General features: G+C 45.9%; 1 protein-coding gene across 5 annotated transcripts in view; it reads right to left on the bottom strand.

The window, feature by feature from the left end:
* SIGLEC5 (sialic acid binding Ig like lectin 5) overlaps positions 1-21,477 on the bottom strand; it is a 33,094-nt gene that overhangs the window by 2,190 nt on the left and 9,427 nt on the right. Inside the window, exons 2-11 of one of the 5 annotated variants that reach the window (XM_072769001.1) lie at positions 17,927-18,062; positions 17,691-17,767; positions 17,232-17,612; positions 16,728-17,006; positions 16,479-16,526; positions 15,478-15,735; positions 15,111-15,395; positions 14,794-14,893; positions 13,933-14,014; positions 4,801-5,266 (exon numbers count right to left, since the gene is read on the bottom strand). In XM_072769001.1, coding sequence (XP_072625102.1) covers positions 5,075-5,266; positions 13,933-14,014; positions 14,794-14,893; positions 15,111-15,395; positions 15,478-15,735; positions 16,479-16,526; positions 16,728-17,006; positions 17,232-17,612; positions 17,691-17,767; positions 17,927-17,934 — 1,710 coding nt within the window. In that variant the 5' untranslated portion in view covers positions 17,935-18,062 and the 3' untranslated portion in view covers positions 4,801-5,074. Of the gene's footprint in view, positions 1-4,800; positions 5,267-13,932; positions 14,015-14,793; positions 14,894-15,009; positions 15,396-15,477; positions 15,736-16,478; positions 16,527-16,727; positions 17,007-17,231; positions 17,613-17,690; positions 17,768-17,926; positions 18,329-21,477 lie in introns of those variants that run through there. The other 4 variants (XM_072769007.1, XM_072769018.1, XM_072769029.1 and 1 more) reach the window with 4 other exon arrangements.

The raw sequence follows: 21,477 nt of genomic DNA, 5'->3' as shown, positions 1-21,477 counted from the left end.
GAATAGTGTGCAACCCTTGATCATGAATTTGAGCCCCATGTTTGGTGCAGAAATTACTAAAACAAAATAAACATTTTCCTTCAGGGATTTTATTTATTTATTTGAGAGAGTGAGATTAAATACAAGCTGGGGGGAGGAGAGGGAGAAGTAGACTCCCCACTGAGTAGGGAGCCAGACATGGGGCTCCATCCCAGGACCTCAGGATCACGACCTGAGCCGAAAGCAGACACTTAACTGACTGAGCCACCTATGTACCCCTAAAATAAAATAAACTTAAAAAGAAACCAACAGTGGCACCTGGATGGCTCAGTGGTTGAGCATCTGCCTTTGGCTCAGGTCGTGATCCCGGGGTCCTGGGATTGAGTCACACATCGGGCTCCCTGTGGGGAGCCTGCTTCTCCCTCAAAAACCAAAAAGCACAAGAAACAACAAGTGTTGGAGAGGCTGTGGAGAAAAAGGGACCCTCATGCACTGTTGGTGGGAATGTGAACTGGTGCAGCCACTTTGGAAAACAGTATGTAGGTTCCTCAAAAAAATTAAAAATAGTGGCACCTGGGTGACTCAGTTGGTTAAGTGTCTGCCTTTGGCTCAAGTCATTATTCTGGGGCTCTGTGGTCAAGCCCCACATCAGGCTTTCTGCTCAGCAAGGAGTCTGCTTCTCCCTCTGCCCCTCCCCTCCCCACTCATTCTCTCTTTCTCTTTGTCTCAAATAAATAAATGAAATATTTTTAAAATTTAAAAATAGAAATACCATATGATCCAGTAATTCCACCACTGACCGCTGAGTACCCCCAAAATACAAAAACACTAATTTAAAGGGACACATGCACCCTTATGTTTATTGCAACATTATTTAAAATAGCCAAATTCTGGAAGCAGCCCAAGTGTTCACTGATAGATGAATAGATAAAGAAGACATGGTACACACACACACATACACACACACTCAATGAAATACGAGCCATAAACAAGAATGAAATCTTGCCATTTGCACAACATTGATAGGTCAAGAGGGTATATGCTAAGTGAAATAAGTCAGTCAGAAAAAGACAATTACCATGATTTCACTCATGTGGAATTTGAGAGACAAAACAAATGAACAAAGAAAAAAGAAAGACCAAAAAAGATTAAAAAAAAAAAAAGATTTGAGAGAGTGAGAGAGAGATAGCAGAAGCAGAGGGAGAGGGAGAAGCAGATTCCCCATTGAGCAGGGAGCCCAGCTCTGGGCTAGATCTCAAGACCCTGAGACCATGACCTGGCCTGAAGGCAGATGCTCAACCAACCAAGACACCCAGGAGCCCCCCAAAAACAGACTCTTTTTTTTATGAGTCAGAGAGAGAGAGAGAGAGGCAGAGACACAGGCAGAGGGAGAAGCAGGCTCCATGCACCGGGAGCCCGACGTGGGATTCGATCCCGGGTCTCCAGGATCACACCCTGGGCCAAAGGCAGGCGCTAAACTGCTGCGCCACCCAGGGATCCCTCAAAAACAGACTCTTAAATGGAGAACTGAAGGTTACCTGAGCAGAGGTGGATGGGGGGATGGGTGAAGTAGGTGAGGGAATAAGAACACACTTACAATGATGAGCACGTAGTAATGTATAGAATTGTTGAATCACTATATCCTACAACTGAAATTGCTATAACATCATATGTTAACTATACTGGAATTTTTAAAAAGATTTTATTTATTTATTCATGAGAGGCACACAGAGAGAGAGAGAGAGACTGAGAAAGAGAGGCAGAGACACAGGCAGAGGGAGAAGCAAGCTCCATGAGGGAGCCCAATGCAGGACTTGATCCTGGGACTCCGGGATCACACCCTGAGCTGAAGGCAGACGCTCAACCACTGAGCCACTCAGGCATCCCAACTATACTGGAATTAAAAGAAAAAGGCCACAGGTACAAAATAGTGTCATTTATGCTTAATCCCCAAAATGAAACTTAACACATAATCTCACTACAGTTTCAACCTCCTATAACTAGGGAGCAGGGGCTCTGGGAGCTCCAAACAGACCAGGTTCAGTGACTCCAAAGGCAGAGACACAAGCAGTGGTGAAACAAGAAAGGGATTTACTTGAAGGAGGCCAACACTGGGAAGACAGAAGACTAGCATCTCAAAGACTGTCTCCAGAATGCTGAAAACATTCCTAGGTTCCTATATGGAAAGTGGGGGCAGGGTGGTGCCTGGTTAAGTGGCTCAGCTGGTTAAGTGTCTGACTCTTGATTTTGGCTCAGGTTATGATCTCAGGGTCGTGAGACTGAGCCCCACATTGGGCTCCACACTCAGCACAGAGTCTACTGGAGATTCTCTCTCTCTCTCTCTCTCTCTCTCTCTCTCTCTCCCTCCCCTCCCCAACCCCTACCCACAAAAACCCCCACCCCACATCCCTTCATCCATCCCCACCCCAGCATATCTCTGAGCTTTCTCTTAAAAAAAGGAAAGGAAAGAAAATGTAGGGAAAAGACAGTTGAGGACATGCCGCTGGGCAGTAAAAGACAGGTGGATCATTGTCTTCGGGTCAGTCATGCCAGGTCTTACAGGCTCAGGACAGTTTTTATTGCTTGAGGGAGTAGTTTCAGTTCCCATCATGGGATGCTTTGCCCACAAGGTTTTTTGCTTAAGAGATAAGCTGCAAGGACGAACTGAATCAATTAGAAGTACTGAGGGGGCACCTGAGTGGTTCAGTCATTAAGGGTCTAATTCTTGATCTCAGCTCAGGTCTTGACACAGGGGTCGTGAGTTCAAGCCCCTTATTGAGCTCCACACTGGGCATGGAGCCTACTTACAACAAAGCGGGGGTGGGGCACCTGGATGGCTCAGTTAGTTGAGCAGCTGCTTTTGGCTCAGGTTATGTCCTGGGATTGAGCCTTGAGTTGGGCTCCCTGCTAAGCAGGGAGCCTGCTTCTCCCTCTCCTTCTGCCTGCTGCTCCCCCTGCTTGTGCTCTCTCTGTCAAATAAATAAATAAAATCTTTAAAAAAAAAAGGTCACCCTGACCTAGACTGAGGTCAAGGTCAGGGTGGGTCACCCTCTCCCCCCCTCCCAGAAATGTAGTCTTAACTGGTCAGTCAGGAAATTTTTGATCAGCACCAATGATCTGCCACAAGGATCTTCCTTCCATCCCCAAAGGAAGATGAGGTAATGTTCAGAAGACCCCATACCTTCAATTCCCAGCACCAGGGAAAGCAGCCTAGCCGGGACAAATCTTTTTCTTTTGCTAGCTTTCTTGTCCCATCTCCTTCCAGAAAAATTTGCATTTTGTACCTCAGTAGAAATGCTTAATGTCAGGCACTTACAATCAGAAAAGCTTGTTGCTGGGCATTTGCACTGCAGTGCCACTGGTGAAGTTCTGGCTGTTTTTGTTCTAGTGCTTTGTGGAAAAGAAATAACACATTAGTCCCACTTTAGAGAAAGGGAGAGAGTGAGCTCTTTCTTTGGTCCAGGCTCTCAACTGGGATCTGTGCAAGGACTCAGGTGTGAAGGACCAGCCAGCGTTGGCCAGGTGAAGCAGAGAGGCTGGGTCTCCAGGAGAGGGTCAGAACAACACAGATGTTGTAAGGAAGACAGCAGAGAGAAGTGCAGATGAGCAGTGCTAATGAAGGAAATTCAGCTAAGTAAATTGGAGGATGTAACGGGCTTTATTCCATGACTTATGAAGTGGTCAGCATCCCTTCCAGCAAAGAGACAGGTGCTCCGAGGAGCTGTACACAGTGGAAGGTTTATAGAGGCAGGAGGGTGGGGCAAGGGAGTTATTGTCAAAAGAAAGCAGGTATTTTCAGATCGGGCCATCTTTTTTCGGGGAGGGTATTAACTTGCAGGTGACCTCACCAGTGCTGATCAGGACGTTTCAGATCCACTGTTTAAAGAGCACATTTCTGGGAGAGCTTGAAACCACTGTTAGTCTTGGTTTGCTGTCATGGAGGCAAGTGTCTCCATTTTGAGTCTGTTTCTTCTTTCCTTTCCTTTCCTTTTTTTTTTTTAATTTTATTTATTTGAGAGAGAGATAATGAGAGAGAGTGAGAGAGAGAGAGCACAAGTGGAAGGGAGGAGCAGGCTCCCCACTGAGCAGGGAGCGTGACAAGGAGCTCAATCCTAAGACCCCAGGATCATAACCTGAGCCGAAGGCAGACGCTCAACTAACTGAGCCACCCAGGTGCCTCTGTTGTTTCTTTTTCAACAGTAGCTAGCAGTGAGGTCATGATGGACTTTAAATGCCAGGGGCAGGGATGCCTGGGTGGCTCAGTGGTTGAGCATCTGCCTTTGGCTCTGATTGTGAGCCTGGGGTCCTGGGAGGAAGTCCCACATTGGGCTCCCACGGGGAGCCTGCTTCTTCCTCTGACTATGCTCTGCCTTTCTCTCTGTCTCTCATGAATAAATAAATAAAATCTTTTAAAAAATGCCAGGGGTACCAGATGCTTATGTATTGTCTAAGGTTAGGGAGCCTTGAAGGGGTTTGTGCAAGGGATCCAGGGTTGGACACATCCCTGTGAGGCCCATAAATGACATAGGGAAGGGACTGGAGGTCAGGAGGTGAAGGAGTGTGATGGAAGAATTGACAGGTACAAGTGGGACGAGGAGAAGACCTGACAGAGATGATAAGATGCTGTATCATGAAGCAAATGGCAGGTCAAGGGGTTGGTCCTTCCCTGGGAGGCTTTGAAGAGTTCTGGGAAGGAGCATGAGCGAGCCCTAGGCCTGGTCATCCCCAGCCTCAGGGTAACTTGCCAGCAGGACCTTTCTGTCCAAAGAAGATAGCAGTAGGAGGCATGGAGCACACATGGTGAGACAGGACCTCTGTAGGTTGATTTCTGCATGTTAATTTCTTTAATGTCCACAACCACCTCTGAGGCAGGATGCATGATCTCTGATTTACAGAACAGGAAACAGGCACAGGGAAATGGAGCAACTTGCTGGATAGTCTATGTTTGAGCCCAAGTCAGCTCTGCCTGGGGACACATGGACAGTTTTTCCTGTTCATATTGCCACAGGGCTCCACATGCTTCACTGCTTAGTGCCTGACTCTTCTCCCCCAGGGATTGTGATTCCCCAGGCCAGCACCAAGCTCTGAGCAGTCCTCATTTGCTTGTCCTGATCTCTGAGTACTCGTTGGTGCTGGTGGCCTCCTCATCCTGAGGCTCCCTCAACTTCATCTCATGAAAGCTGAAGGAGGCATAATGCAGATCCTGTTGATCCCCTGAGGTAGGGGCATCCCCAGCAGGAGTCGCCTGGTCTTGGGGGCTGTCTGGCCAGGCCTTTTGCCTGGAACCCTAAGTAAAGGAGAAATAAAGGAGTAAGAGAAGGAATAAGGCAGGTGTAGTCCCCAAGGGAAGTTGGGCTAATGGGACATTTATTCATTCATCCTCCTATTCACACACACTTCCTATGTATTCAACTCTTCACTCATCCATTTAAAATTCTGTAAGGCAAAAAATAATCATAAAATAAAATAAAATTCTTTAATGTTACAACTGATTAGGCCACATTGAAGCTTATTAATCACATTTAATCCTCACACACACACACACACAAAACCCACAGCCCAGTAGGAATAATATCTATTCTCCCCATTTTACAGATAGGGAGACTGAGGTGGGGGAAGGTGAAGTTACTTGCCCAAGGCTACTCCTTGGCAGAGCCAGGAAAGAAAAGAAACTCAGGCCAGCTGTGTTATTGGAAATTTAAAAAGGAGGAAATACTTGAACAAAAACAATAATGAAGATAAAATTCCCAGAACTGAAGAAAGATAAACCACCTCAGCTGAAAAGTTCCCCACAAATACAAGAAAAAAGACCAGGACACCACATATTCTAATACAGTGTAGTAAATCTTATGAATATCACAACCAAAGAGAAAGGTGTGTATGTGCTGCCAAAGAGAGCACTCAAAGAGAAAAGTGTAAAAGTTTCCAGGGACAACGAGTGGATTACTTACAAATGTGCAAGACTCAGACAGACATAAAATCTCTTCTTCTTCTTCCTATTTTCTTTCTTTTATTTTTTGAGAGACAAGGAGCATGCAAGATAGCAGGGAGCAGAGGGAGAGAGAGCATCTCAAGCAGACTCCACACTGAGCACAGAGGCTGACATGGAGCTCAATCTTACCACCCTGGGATCATGACCTGAGCTGAAATCAAGAGTCAGATACTTAATCACCTAAGCCACCCAGGCGCCCCCAGACATTACATTTCTCAATGGCAAACCTAGGTACAAGAAACAATAGAGTAGGGATGCCTGGGTGGCTCAGCAGTTGAGCATCTGCCTTTGGCTCAGGGCATGATCTCATTCCCAGGATTGAGTCCCAAATTGGGCCCCCTATGAGGAGCCTGCTTCTCCCTCTGTCTATGTCTCTACTTCTCTCTGTGTATCTCTCATGAATAAATAAATAAAATCTTAAAAAGAAAAAAGAAACAATAGAGTTCAGTGTTGGGGCACCTGGGTGGCTCAGTGACTGAGGGTCTGCCTTTGGCTCAGGTCATAATCCCGGGATCCTGGGATCGAGTCCCACATCGGGCAACCTGCAGGGAACCTGCTTCTCCCTCTGCCTATGTCTCTGCCTCTCTCTCTGTGCCCTTCATAAATAAACAAAATCTTATTTATTTATTTATTTATTTATTTATTTATTTATGATAGGCACACAGTGAGAGAGAAAGAGGCAGAGACACAGGCAGAGGGAGAAGCAGGCTCCATGCACCAGGAGCCCGACGTGGGATTCGATCCCGGATCTCCAGGATCGTGCCCTGGGCCAAAGGCAGGCGCTAAACCGCTGCACCACCCAGGGATTCCAATAAACAAAATCTTAAAAAGAAAAATAAATATAGTGTTTAAAACATTGGAAGAAGGGGTTGCCTGGCTGGCTCAGTCAGTAGAGCTTGCGATTGTTGATCTTGAGGCTATGAGTTTGAGTCTCATGTTGGGTGTAAAGATTACTTAAAAGGAAAATAAAATAATAAAATAAAGCATTGAAGGAAAATCATTTTGATCCTAAAATTTATATCCTGCCAAATGAAACTCAAATATAGGACCATTACATAAAATTTCAAACACGTAAGTCCTCAGAAATCTTAATACAAGAGAATCCAAATTGAAAGCACATTGGGAGGAAGAATACAAATAAAACTAACAGGGGCACCTGGGTGGCTCAGTCGGTTAAAGCATCTATCTGCCTTTAGCTCAGGTCATGATCCCAGGGTGGTGGGATCAAGCCCCTGCCCCCCCCCCCCCATATCCAGCTCCCTGCTCAGCCGGCAGCCTGCTTCTCCTTCTCCCTCTACTGCTCCCCCTGCTGGTGCTCTTTCTCTCTCTGTCAAATAAATAAATAAAAATCATATTAAAAAAAAAGATAAAAGTAACAAAACCTGAAAATGCTGCAATAAATCTGGGGTACAAAGGTGTGACTCAGTAAAATGTGTGACTGTGTATTAAACAAAATACCAAAGAATAGAAAAATATTAGGTATGTTCATAATAATCTAGAGTGAAAAATGAAGATCTAGAAAAAGCAGCAACGTTGTAGAAAGTGTAGGGAAAGAAGCATGAGAGATATAAAAAGCACACTAAAGTTTTTCTTGGGTATAAGGGAGAGATTGATTTTTTAAGAGAGGAGAAAATGAAATATTGAAAAAAAATGGAACCAAGCAAAAGGGAAAGGTAAAATAGGAGAATGAAAACCGCATGTATTAATAAACATAGTAAACACAAATAGAGGAAGTCAAATTGGATTTGTAAAAACCTGGCTGGCTCAATTAGTAGAGCAGGAGATTCTTAATCTCAGGATTGTGAGTTAAAGCCCCACATTGGGTGTGGATCCTACTTAAAATTCAAAAAATTTTTAGGGATGCCTGGGTGGCTCAGCGGTTGAGCACCTGCTTTCAGCCCAGGGCGTAATCCCGGGATTCCTGGGTTTAAGTCCCACATTGGGCTCCCTGCATGGAGCCTGCTTCTCCCTCTGCCTATGTCTCCGCCTCTCTTTCTCTGTGTTTCTCATGAATAAATACATTAAATCTTTAAAAAATATTTTTTTTAATTTTAAAAATGAAAAGTTCTTTTTTAAAAAACTTGGTTATACTACTGTTTACAAAAATCACTTCTGAAGCATAAATAAAATGTTGCTGGAGAAACAAAGGATGGACATATAACAGACATCTTACTAGCCAATGACAAATTGTTGTATCTATATTAAGATCTAACCAAATAGACTTTAGAACAAAAAGTCTCAATAGAGAAGATCATGATGTATGATCAAATGTTCAATTCACTGAGAAGATCCAATATTTCTAAAACAGGTGGACTTACAACCTAGAAATCAAAAGTAGTATGCTCCACCTGCTGAGCCAGCCAGGTGCCCCTAACTAAGATACTTAAAAAAAATTTTTTAATGGGCTCCACATCCAATGTGGGGCTCAAACTCACAACCCTGAGATCAAGAGTCATATGCTTTTCCAACTGAGCCAGCAGATGCCCTGTGATATTTTCTAAATCGGGGGAAAAAAAAAAACCCTGTTGGGATGCCTGGGTGGCTCAGCAGTTGAGCGCCTGCCTTCAGCTCAGGGCCTGATCCCAGGATCCGGGATTGAGTCCCACATCGGGCTCCCTGCAAGGAACTTGCTTCTCCCTCTGCCTATGTCTCTGCCTCTCTCTCTCTGTCTCTCATGAATAAATAATCTAAAAAAAAAAAAAAAGAAAAAAACTGTTAAAAATACTTCCATGTCTATATACAAATTATTAGAATAACAAGAGAGCTTAGGGGCACCTGGCTGGCTCAGTTGGAAGAGCGTGTGGCTCTTGATCTTGAGGTTGTCAGTTCACGCCCCACATTGGGTATAGAGATTACTTAAAAATAAAATCTTTTTTTTTAAAGATTTATTTATGATAGAGAGAGAGAGAGAGAGGCAGAGACACAGGAGGAGGGAGAAGCAGGCTCCATGCGGAAGACTGACGTGGAACTTGATCCCAGGACTCCAGGATCGCACCCTGGGCAAAAGGCAGGCACTAAACCGCTGAGCCACCCAAGGATCCCCTTAAAAATAAAATCTTAAAACAAAACTGGGGCATCTGGTGGCTCAGTGGTTGAGCATCTGCCTTTGGCTTAGGTCGTGATCCTGGGGTCCTGGGATCTAGTCTCTTACCGGGCTCCCAGGAGGGAGCCTGCTTCTTCTTCTGTCTATGCCTCTGCCTTTCACTGGGTCTCTCATGAATAAATAAATAAGTTCTTAAAAAAAAAAACTAACGAGAGCTTAGCAAGCTGGGAAAATATAAGATCAATAAACATGTCATTGCTTTTCATGCGTTGCTGCATCTACTGAGAGAATGAAGACAATTCTGAGCACCCAGATCAGCACTCCGAAGAGGTGAGTGTCACAGTGAGGAGATGAACATTTACAGTGAAGCCCCAGAAGAACTCTGCAGGGGCGTTGGGCCTCACCAAGGTAGAGAGTAGAAGATGTATAGATAAATTGAGGAACTGGCTACTGCTCAATCTTTTACCACCTACCGCCCATAGTCCATGTTACAGGAACATCTGTGACCAGAGGATGGAGTCTGAGTGTGCTCACTTCTCCATCAATGATTCAGGAGAGTGAGTCGTTTATTGAAATACAAAATCTTTTAGGAGAAAAATACAGGAGGGTGCCTGGATGGCTCAGTTGGTTAAGCGGTTTAGACCGCATCTGCCTTTGGCTCAGGTCATGATCCCCAGGTCCTTTAAAAGAGCCCCCCCCCCCCACATTGTGCTTCTCTGCTCAGCAGGGAGCCTGCTTCTCTTTCTCTCCTTCTGCCCCTCCCCGTTTGTACTCTCTCTCTGCCGCTCTCTCTCAAATAAATAAATAAAATCTAGGAAAAGAAAGAAAAAAGAAAAGAAAAATATATCTGCAGAGGATGCATGAGGCCAGGTGTTTCTTGTGTAGTATCTGCTGTGTAATCCAAAAGGACAAGTTGATTTAATATAATTCAATATAATGATGACATTATATTTGCATCAAATTCAGCTGCTTGGTTCAGCAAGCCATGACAGTTAAAAACCAGAATATCACAAATTTTCCAGATGGTATCTCTATCTCTGTAAAAGCATGGTGCAGTACGCTTATGAATAGATCTAAAACACTCCAGCTACCAAAACAAGAATCTAAATGACACCTAAGGCCAATTTGTAATTTTATAAAATTCTAAAACACTTTATAGGGATCCCTGGGTGGCGCAGCGGTTTGGCGCCTGCCTTTGGCCCAGGGCAAGATCCTGGAGACCCGGGATCGAATCCCACGTCGGGCTCCCGGTGCATGGAGCCTGCTTCTCTCTCTGCCTGTGTCTCTGCCTCTCTCTCTCTGTGACTATCATAAATAAATAAAAATTAAAAAAAAAAAAAGAAATTTAAAACACTTTATAAAATTTTTAAGTTTCTTCTTCTTCTTCTTCTTCATCTCTATACCCAATGTGGGGCTCGAATTCATGACCCAGAGATCGTAAGTTGCATGCTCCTCCCACTGAGTCAGTCAGGCATTGACTCGTTGTAAATTTTTTTTAATTAATTAATTTATTTGAGAGAGAGAGAGTGTGTGTGCTTGCAAATTGGGGTAGGGAGCAAAAGGAGAGAGAGAGAGAGTTAAGCAGATTTTGCGCTGAGCACAGAGTCTGGTACAGGGCTCCATCTCAGGACCCTGAGATCATGACCTGAGCTGAAATCAAGAGCCAGCTGCTCAACTGAGCCACCCAGAAGTCCCAATGCTTATATATTTTTAATCAATATTTTAATTCTAAAAAAAAATATTTTAATTCTGCATATCATTGATGAGTGATCAGAAAATGCATTTTTAAAAAGATTTTATTTATTTATTCATGAGAGACACACACAGAGAGAGAGGCAGGGACATAGACAGAGGGAGAAGCAGGCTCCCCATGGGGAGGTCCATGCAGGACTTGATCCCAAGACCACAGGATCATACCCTGAGCCAAAGGCAGATGCTCAATGGCTGAGCCACCCAGGCGTCCCAGAAAATGCATTTTTAAAAAGATAACATTTATAATAGTAACAAAACTAGCATTAAGGAAGTAAAATAACAAAAGGAAGACCTATCTGAAGGAGTCCTACATCTTTTTTGAAAAAAATTTAAACTAATAGATCCCTGTTTTTGTGGACAAGAAGACTTGAATTCACAAACAAGTAAATTCTTCCCAAGTTGATCTATAGATTCAATGTAATTCCAGTAAAAATACCAACAGGGGTGTTTATTGGGAACTTGACAAACTGATTCTAATGTTTAAATAGAAGAGCAAAAGGCTGAGAATAGCCAAGACACTATTAGATAAAATTAAGGAAGGGATCCTGCTCTATCAGATATCAGTACTTGGTCTTGAATCTACAGATCGGTTGCCTTGCCTCTAGAGATAGTTCTGGCTCAGACAGTTAAATTGACCACTGGAATAGAATAGAGGCCACAGACAGAGGCCCACATGTGTACTGAATTTTGATGTATGACAGAGTGGTGTGGCAGATCAGCAGAGGGGCAAGAGAAAGGTTATTCCATACACGAAGGAGAAACATATAAAGGTCAGCGCTGCACCCTACACAAAAATCAACTCCAAGTAGATTAAGTCTTTACATGTCCAAAGGAATACATAAAACTTTTAGTAGGAATTATACTTGAGGGATGTACTTGGGGGACTCAGTGGTTGAGCATCTGCCTTTGGCTCAGATCGTGATCCCAGAGTCCTGGGATCGAGTCCTGCATCAGGCTCCCCGAAAGGAACCTGCTTCTCCCTCTACCTATATTTCTGCCTCTCTCTGTGTGTGTCTCTCATGAATAAATAAATAAATAAATAAATTCATGAGACACAGAGAAAGAGGGAGGCAGAGATATAGGCAGAGGGACAAGCAGGCTTTATGCAGGGAGCCTGATGTGGGACTCAATCCCGGGCCCCCAGGATCATGCCCTGAGCCAAAGACAGATGTTCAACCTCTGACCCACCCAGGCATCCCAAATAAATAAAATCTTAAAAAAAAAAAAAAAAAACTACACTTGAATATCCGTCTAATCTTAGAATAAGAAAGGTTTTCTTAAATGAGACCCAAAAGTCACTAAACAAAAAAGAGGAGATTGGGGAATATGGTTATATTACTATTAAGAACGTACACTCATCAAAGATCACCTTTAAAAAGTAAAGACAAATTACTGAGAAAAGTTATTTATAGTGTGTATAACCAAGAAAAAAATTAGTATGAAGACGCACAAGCTCTCCAATAAATTCAATAAGAAAGTCAAACACCTAGGCTCCTGGGTGGCTCAGTTGGTTAAGTATCTGCTTGGGTCATGATCCCCAGGGTCTTGGGATCGAGTCCCAGAATCCCATGTCAGGTTCCCTGCTCAGTGAGGAGTCTGCTTCTCCTTCTGCCTCTGCCCCTCCCCCCTGCTCATGGGCTCTCACTCACTCTCTCTCTTTCAAGTAAATAAATAAAATCTTAGAAAGAAAGAAATGAAAGAAAGAAAGAAAGAAAGAAAGAAAGAAAGAAAGAAAGAAAGAAAGAAAGAAAGAAAGAAAAAGAAAGAAGGAAGAAAGTCAAACACCCAATAGGAAAATGGGCTGCAGATAGGACCAGGCACTTTAGAGAGGAGGTGTTCATATGCCAATGAAGACAGAGATTTTCATCCTCATTGGAACGAATGAAGTGCAGATCAATACTATAGTTATATAGTGAGACGACAAAAAATTCCGAAAATCAAGTGCTGCAGATATTATAGATCAACAGGATCTGATAGGCACAGATGGGTATATTAATGGATGCATTCATTTGCTTTGGAAAACCATTTGTCATGATCTTGTAAATTGGAACATTCACATACCCCTGACCTAGTAATCAAATTCTTAAATAATGCTGAAGAAAAATTCTTGCATGTGAATGCAATGAGATATGAACAGAAACATCTGGAGCAACTCAAATGTCCACCCACAGGAACTTAGGCAATAGACATAATCATAAAATGAAACAGGCAACTGTAACTTCATGCAACATAGATGCATCTCTGTGACGTCACTAGTAGTGGTGAGTCTGCAAAGCTAGTCCAAGAGGAGTGAACAGAGTGTGAAGCCTTTGCAGGTTCAGAAGCAATTAAACTGAATAGCAGATATTTCAGGCATATATATGCGGGATAACGCTAGCAAATGAAGATTCAGAGCAATGGTTAAAGGGATATGTCACAGAGCAACACGAGCAGATATAAGTTATGGTCAGTGTTTGAGGTGAGTGTTTGGTGGGTTCACAGTTGCTTATCATATTGCAAATAAAACGAGTAAGTACAAGTGAACAATGCTTGTTCCCATGATAAGAGCTTAGCCATGAATAAAGTATTTTGGATAACTCCATTTAGGGCAACACGGGCTCAATTTTATAGAAGGGCAGGGGCACCTGGATGGCTCAGTGGTTGAGCGGCTGCCTTCAGCTTCGGTTGTGATGCTAAGGTTGTGGGATCGAGTCCTGCATGGGGCTCCCTGCAGGGAGCCTGCTTCTCCCTCTGCCTGTGTCTCTGCCTCTCTCTCTGTGTGTCTCTCATGAATAAATAAATAAAACCTTTACAAATAAATAAATAAACATCAGACCAAGAAACGTGACTCGATTCTCTAAGCAACGGGCATAGACAACATCACTGAAACTCCAGAACGGCTGGAAAGCGATCGATTTTGGGAGAGGCTCTGTCTGGCTGTATCTAGCAAAGAGGTGAGGTGGGCTCAGTGATCAGCAGGAGTGGAACAAGAGTTGACCAGAGGGTCATTGGGTCACTGGGAGATGAAGGGGAAGAACAGAAGAGAAGTCAATCCCCAGCTGTCTGCCCAGGTGGCCAGACTGGAGCAGGGGTGGGGAAATGTGGAGGAGCTCCATCTGGACTCCGAATGGACAAACCTAGCTCCCATCCCCACCCCCATGCGAAAGAAGACGCCAGCATCACTCACCCAGGCAGCGGTACCCATGACAGGATCTTCATCATCCATGCCGTCTCCACTCCCAGATGTCTGCTTCCTGCGGGCTTTCATTCTAAAGGGAGAAACCAGCACCTGTAGCCAGGGTGGCTCAGGTACACATGGGCAGGCTTCCTGCTCCCTGGTGAAATGGCACCCAAACCCCGGAACCAGCCTCAGACCTTCCTGATGTTCAAGTAAGCACTCCATTCCCCTGGATGAGTGGATATTTGGCCAGACCAAATGTCCATCACTAAAGAACTCTCTCATATGTAAAAACTTGGGCCCCCGGTGGTCATTGCAGTGTTATTCGTGATAGCCAAAAAGTAGAAACAACCCAAATGTCTATCAATACATGAGTGACCAATACAATGTGCTTCATCCATGTGATAGGATGGTATATGGAAATAAAAATAGGACAGGATACTGATGCACGAACCCTGAAAACATCACGCTAAGTGGAAGAGGTCAGTCACAAAGCACCATGTGTTGTAGGATTCCACCTATACAGAGTGTCTGAAATGAGCAAATGTAGAGAGACAAAAGAGATTGCCTAGGGCTGGGGGGGGGGGCAGGATGAAAATTAGGGAGTGGAGGGTTTCTTTCATTTGTTTCCTTTTCTTTTGGGGCTGATGAGTCCTATAATTGGGGTAATGCATGCACAACTCTGAATGCACTAAAAGGCATTGAACTGTACGCTGTAAATGTACGGGAATTACATCTCAATGAAATTGTTATATCCCCCACCCCCACCCCCAAAAAAGACCCCCTCTGGATCTACTCTACTCTACCCTGCATTTCTGGGATTAAGTGACCTCTCTCTGCATTCCCTGTAGTTCCCCAACATAGACTTACATGCAAAAGAAGGAGAGGCACAGACATAGGAACAGCAGAGCAGTGGCACCAGCACCTCCAAGAGCTGCAGGCATGGCTCCTGCCAGGAATACCGATTTCCCTGCAGAGAAGAGGTGTGAAACTCCCTACCAGCACTCAATCTCTTGCCTTCCTACCTCCTCCCAGAACGTGCTGCAGGGCCTGCTTGGGCCCCAGAGATGGGAGACCATAACTCACCAATCACCTTCTGTCCAGGCCCCCGCCTCAGCTTCAGGCCTCCTTTTTTCTAGGATCCGGACTCCCTCCTCCCACACCTCTGCCCCCAAGAGCACCCAGACCTGGCAGCAACAGGACAGTGGCGCTCTGTTTCCCGTGCGCATTCCAGGCCTCGCAGCTGAGTCTGAGGCCAGAGCCCAGCGGCCCACGGAGGCTCAGGGAGCTGTTGACCCAGGGCCCCTCAGAGCTGGAGGTGACAGTCAAGGAGGCATTGCTGTGGTTCCGCTCCAGCAGCCCCTCCCCCAGCCGCCAGCGCAGGGTGGGGGCCGGGCGCGCGTGGGAGGAGCAGGTGCACTGCAGCGCCTCGCCCTCCCAGGAGCAGGAGGGGCTGAGCGGCCACGGGGGGTCTGGGAGAGGGAAGAGAAGGGGTCAGCGGTGCCCCTGCTCCCCAGGCCCCGGTGTCCTGCCCCCAGGAGTCCCCTCACTCACAGACCACAGAGAGGTGCAGGGAGACCTGCTGGGAGCCCAGCGAGTTCTGAGCTCGGCAGGTGAAGTCTCCTTGCTCCGAAACCCCTACTTGAGGCAGGTCCAGGATGGGACTTCTGTAGATGGGGGTGGCATTCAGGGCAGGGGACCCCTGGAACCAGCTCAGCTCCGCAGGGGGGTTGCTGTCAGCAGCACAGAGCAGTTGCAGAGCCCAGCTCTTCTGGATGAGAATGGATGAGGTGTTTTCCAGAATCTTCAGGGCTTTGGGAGAGAGATGGAGAGAGGGAGAGGGAGAGACAGGGCATCAGCTGTGGGAGGCTCTCAGTCTCCATCCCTCCCTCCTTCCCAGGATCCCATTGCATCTCTCCTTCCTTGACCCACTGAGTTGATTCCATCAGGGCTGAAAAGCTGGGCTTTAACACCCAAAAGAGGTTGACCTCAAGTGTCTGGGCCTCATAACTTCAGGGGAGACTCAGTGTCCCACTAGGACATGCCTGGACTGTCCGGTGGCTTCACTCAGTGAACACAGCAGGAAATAGGGGTGGAGGGTTAGGAAGAGTGCCAGAGCAGTGCCATTGGTAAAGTGAAATGGGCTTTGAATTGTGTGTTTGTGCATGCTTGCACATGACAGTAGAGGTGCATGGACCCATGGGATGTGCAGGAGGGAGGGTGCTGATTTTTTTTTTTAATTTTTTAATTTATTTATGATAGGCACACAGTGAGAGAGAGAGAGGCAGAGACACAGGCAGAGGGAGAAGCAGGCTCCATGCACCGGGAGCCTGACGTGGGATTCGATCCCAGATCTCCAGGATCGCACCCTGGGCCAAAGGCAGGCGCTAAACCGCTGCGCCACCCAGGGATCCCAGGGTGCTGATTTTTAACCTTGCTTTCTCCATATCTGATCCCATTCAATCTATGATCCCTACCCTCTTGTTGGGGGCTGACTCCCTACCCCCACATCAGGGCCAGGTCCCAGACCCCCAAGAAGACAGATTATTTCCTACCTGCAACATCACTGAAGAAGATGCTGATGGTGAGGTTCTGGGGAGCGTCTAGGATGGAAAGATATGGCCCTGCTTCAGATGTGAAGATTGGAATGGAAGTAGACCCAGCACCCAGGGAGGGGTTGGGGAACACAGGGAAGGTGGACATGACTGTCCCTGTTGACTCTTCACCTACCCTCCCAAAGGGTATTCACGCATTCACACAATCCCCACTGCCCTGAGGGATCCAGCCATCTCTCCAGCACTCACAGGACACATTGAGCCTGATGGTTCTCTCCACAGTGCTCTGAGCTCCTGGCAGGGACACCCGACAGGTGAGGTTGCTGCCATGGTCCTGCAGCCTCGGGGTGAGGGTCAGCACTGAGGAGGACATGGTCTGGGGGTCCAGCCGGTCCAGAGCACCCCCTACCCAGGAGAAGGTGAGAGGTCTTCCCCCTTCGCAGAATCCCGGCAGACTGCAGGTCAGGTTTTGGGGGAAGCCAGACCTCAGGGGCTCCAGAAAGTGGATGTCCGGTTTCTGTGTCAGGGCTGAGGAGGAGAGAGGGAGGTGCCTGGGCCCTGGGCTTGTGGGGTCCCAGAGTATGACCCTGAGAGGGACCAGGGCCTCAGGGCACAAGCTGACCCCAGGCCCGCATGTCTCTTCCCACCATCCTAGCCCCCAGACCTGGAGCAGGGAATGTTCCAGTGTCCTGTTCCTGTTCTAAGATGGGAGTTTCCAGGTCCCAGAGCCCTCTCCTGAGGCCACTGCCATACCTGCCACCTTCAGGGTCAGCTTCTTATCTCTGTAAGTATATCTCACGTTATCTCTCTCCACTCGGAATTGGTAGACTCCCTGGTCGCTCGTCCTGGCCTCTTTGATTCTCAGGGAGCAGTTGCTGTCCGGGGGGTTCCCGATGAGGTGGAATCGGTCCTGGGTCTCTGTCTTCACCTTTATCCTTCGGTTATTTGTAGCCACAGGCTGGGAATTGTATATATTGTCCCCATCTCGGAACCAGTACATATATGGGATCCCAGAGGAATACCACCGGCTCCAGGGGTAGGAGAAAGAGCAGGGCACGTCTGCACACAGACCCTCCTGCACTGTTACTGATTCCTGCACTCGGAGCTCATACTCTGCATCCTTCTGCAGGGACCCTGGGGGGACACAGAGGCTTGGCGGTGGGTCCAGCCCACTCCCACCTGTGCCCAACCCCCCTCCCTTGGCCCACTTACCCCCCCACAGCAGGGGCAGCAGCAGCAGGGGTAGCATGTCTGCAGCCACCAGGGCAGGAACGTGGGTGTAGATCCCTCTGTCAGGGAAGGAAATGCCCTGAAGGAGGGGGTGAGGCCGAGGAAGCCCCAACAGGAAGCAGTGTGTGACAGAGCTGTGGTCACCATGGATGGGGAACTTGGGCAACAGGAGCCATGGTGGGTGGTGAGGTGGGGGCTGAGAAATTATTATGTCTCACCTCTGCATCTGACACAGCAGGTTAAAATACCGAGGCCCCTGGAGGCTGGCATGCTTGTCCAGATGTAAGTCTGGACAGTGATTGCCTTCCAAATGATGTTTAAATCAAGAGTGAGTTTAGCAAAGGGCCAGAGACGCTAGAAAAGAGAAACAGGGAGTATGCAGGCAGCCTCAACTCCTTCCCCCAGCTCTTTCTCTTCCCAGTTCCCCATCAGTCTCTGTGTCCAGTCCAGGGGCTGCTTCAGGGAATGCCAGGCAAGGGCAGTAGGTCTTGGCTCTTCATCATGTCCTATAGTCCCTTAGACATGTACCAAACCTGTAGCCCTCTGAGCTTCAGCTCCAGGATTTCATCTAGACCCACTGCAACCACATGCAGCAGATCTGCTGAGCCATGGCTCTATAAAGAACTTTTTTAAAGATTTTATTTATTTATTCATGAGAGACACAAAGAGAGACACAGCCAGAGGGAGAAGCAGGCTCCCTGCGGAGGAGCCTGATGCAGGACTCAATCCCAGGACTCCAGGATCATGCCCTGAGCCAAAGGCAGACGCTCAACCACTGAGCCACCCAGGCGTCCCTGATAAAGAATTTGATGAGCTAACTAGGAAGTAAGCAGGATTCAAGCAACCAGAGGAAAATCTGCAACAGTTGCAATATTCCACAAATCAGCTGGCTGGGGAAACAAATGAATAACCCAGAACTTGAGAAAGATGGCCTCCTGAATGACTTCTCTGAGGCTGTGAAGGATTTCTAGGCTGTGCAGGGAACGGATCTGGAAAAGAAAAGAAGAGTATAGCCAGAGTGAGAGGTGAATCTCCTCTCTCTGCAGAGGAGAGGCAAAGAGAGAGCAGCTCCCCTTGTTTGATGGCCACAGGAGTGGGACCAGACACAGAGAGCCAGGAGAATGAGGTGGGTCATCACGGAGCAGGATCGGAATTTATTAAAGAGTGAGAAAAGGCAATTTGGCAGCTGCATACTGACATTCTGGATGCCCATCAGATGTTTAAAGATCTGGCCATGATGATCCATGACCAAGATGACCCAATTGACAGCATGCATAGAAAAGCCAATGTGGAAAGCTCAAAGGTGCTTGCAGACAGAGCCACTGGTCAGTTACAGCAAGCTGCTTTACTATCAGAAAAAAAAAAAATCTCACAAAACATCTGTATTCTGGTGCTTCTCCTGTTTGTGATTACCGTAATCTTGGTACTTATCTGGCAAATTTGAGGCAATTGCCTCAGAGCTAGCTTTTGCAGAGCTGTTTTCAGAGGCTAGTGCTAATTGGAATCTTGCCAGAACAAACATCACAGGAAGAGAGCACAGGAAGAGAGCCCACGTTGGGACTCGGGACTCGGGACTCATCCCTGGACTCCAGGATCACACTCTGGGCCTAAGGTGGCGCTAAACCGCTGAGTCACCCAGGCTGCCCAGGAAGCTTTTTATTTCCATTTAGCTGTGAGTTTTATGATGAAAGTGCTTGAAATCAATGCTTAATAATTTTTATCTCTTGAGATTTAATCGGCCAAGGACCAATCATGAAAAATGAAGCCATACTATGTGTTTCAGCAGAGGGAATTCATCATGAAGGATTTGTTATCCAGATGTTGGGAGGTGAATGGAGCCCTGCCTAGAAATCTTGGACCACTTTAAGTACCCAGCTTGAGGATTTTTTTGTTTGTTTGTTTTTAGTCTTTTTAAAGATTTTTTAAATTGAAATACTTTTGATGTATAACATTAGTTTTTGGGACACCTGGGTGGCTCAGAGTTTGAGCGTCTGCCTTTGGCTCAGAACATGATCCCAGGGTCTGGGAATCAAGTCCTGAATCGGGTTACCTGTGAGGAGCCTGCTTCTCCCTCTGCCTATGTCTCTGCCTCCCTCTTTCTGTGTCTCTCATGAATGAATAAATAAAATATTTATTAAAAAACATTAGTTTTGAGTGTACAACACAGTGATTCAATATTTGTATATATTGGAAAATGATCACCACACTAAGTCTAGTCAACATCCATCACCATACATAGTTACACAGTTTTTCTTGTGATGAGAACTTTTAAGATCTACTCCTTTAGCAACTTTCAAATATACAATACAGCATTATTAATTATGGTCACTATGCTGTGCATTATATCCCCAGGACTTATTTTACAGCTGGGAATTTGTACTCCTCCCCCAAGTTTTATTTATTTGTATTTTTAGTAATTTCTACACCCAACATGGGGCTTGAACTCATGACCCCAAGATCAAGAAGAGTTACATGTACTTCTGACTGAGCCAGCCAGGTGCCCTGCAAGTTTCTACTTTACAACCTCCTTTATCCATTCTGCCCACCCCTGGCCTCTGGCAGCCAACAATGTGTTCTTTGTATCTACAAGTTTTGTTTTGTTTTTTGTTTTTTAGATTTCACTTATAAATGAGATCACATAGTATTTGTCTTTCTCTGTCTGACTTATTTCACTTAGCATACTCCCCAGGAGGTCCATCTGTGTTGTCACAAATGGCAGGATTTCCTTATTTTTATGGCTGAAGGATATTCCATCATGTAAGTATAAACTGCATCTTCTTTATCCATTCATCTACGGATAGACACTTAAGTTGTTTCCAGTCTTGGCTACTTTAAATAATGCTGCAGTGAACACAAGAGTTCATATATCTTTTTGACTTAGTTCTTTCATTTCCTTCAGATATATACCAGAAGTGGTATTACTAGATCATATGGTAGTTCTATTTTTAATTTCTTGAGGAACTTCCATACTGCACTAATTTACACCCCTGGGATCCAGCTCTGCATTGAGCTCCTTGCTCAGCAGGGAGTCTGCTTCTCCCTCTCCCTCTGCCTCTCCTCTGGCTTGTGCTCTCACTATCTCACTCTCTCTCTCAAGTAGGTGAATAAAATCTTTTTTTTTTAATTAAAAATAAAAGATGCCATACGGTGGCCTGGATGCCTCAGACCGTTGGGCAGCTGGCTTTTGATTCTGGCTCGGGTCATGATCTCACGAATAAATTTAAAAAATAAAATAAAATCATTTTAAAAACCCAATATTGTATTAATGTCAAGTGAATCTAAATTAATATGCAGAATCAGAGCAATATAATTACCCAATCCCCCTGGTGATTTTTGTGGAACTTGATAACCTTATTATAAAATTTATATTGAAGGGGTGCCTAGCTGGCTCAGGGTAGAGCATGAGACTCTTGATCTCAGGGTTTGAGGTTAAGCCCCACATTAGGTGCAGAGATTACTTAAAATTTTTTAAAATCAGGGACGCCTGGGTGGCTCAGAGGTTGAGCATCTGCCTTTGGCTCAGGGCATGATCCCGAATTTATTTATTCATGAGAGACACACAGAGAGAGAGGCAGAGACACAGGCAGAGGGAGAATCTGGCTCCCCAAGGGGAGCCCGATGCAGGACTTGATCCCATGACCCTGGGATTACGCCCTGAGCCAAAGGCAGATGCTCAACCTCTGAGCCACCCAGGCGTCCCAAAAACTTTTAAACATCTCTTAAAATTTTATATTAAGGTAGAAATTTCCAAGTGTACCCAGGGCAATTA

Source organism: Canis lupus, chromosome 1 (genome assembly GCF_048164855.1).
Source record: "Canis lupus baileyi chromosome 1, mCanLup2.hap1, whole genome shotgun sequence".
Classification (NCBI taxonomy): Eukaryota; Metazoa; Chordata; class Mammalia; order Carnivora; family Canidae; genus Canis; species Canis lupus.
Note: the sequence above shows the minus strand (reverse complement) of the source record. Positions and strands in the feature narration are given on the sequence as shown.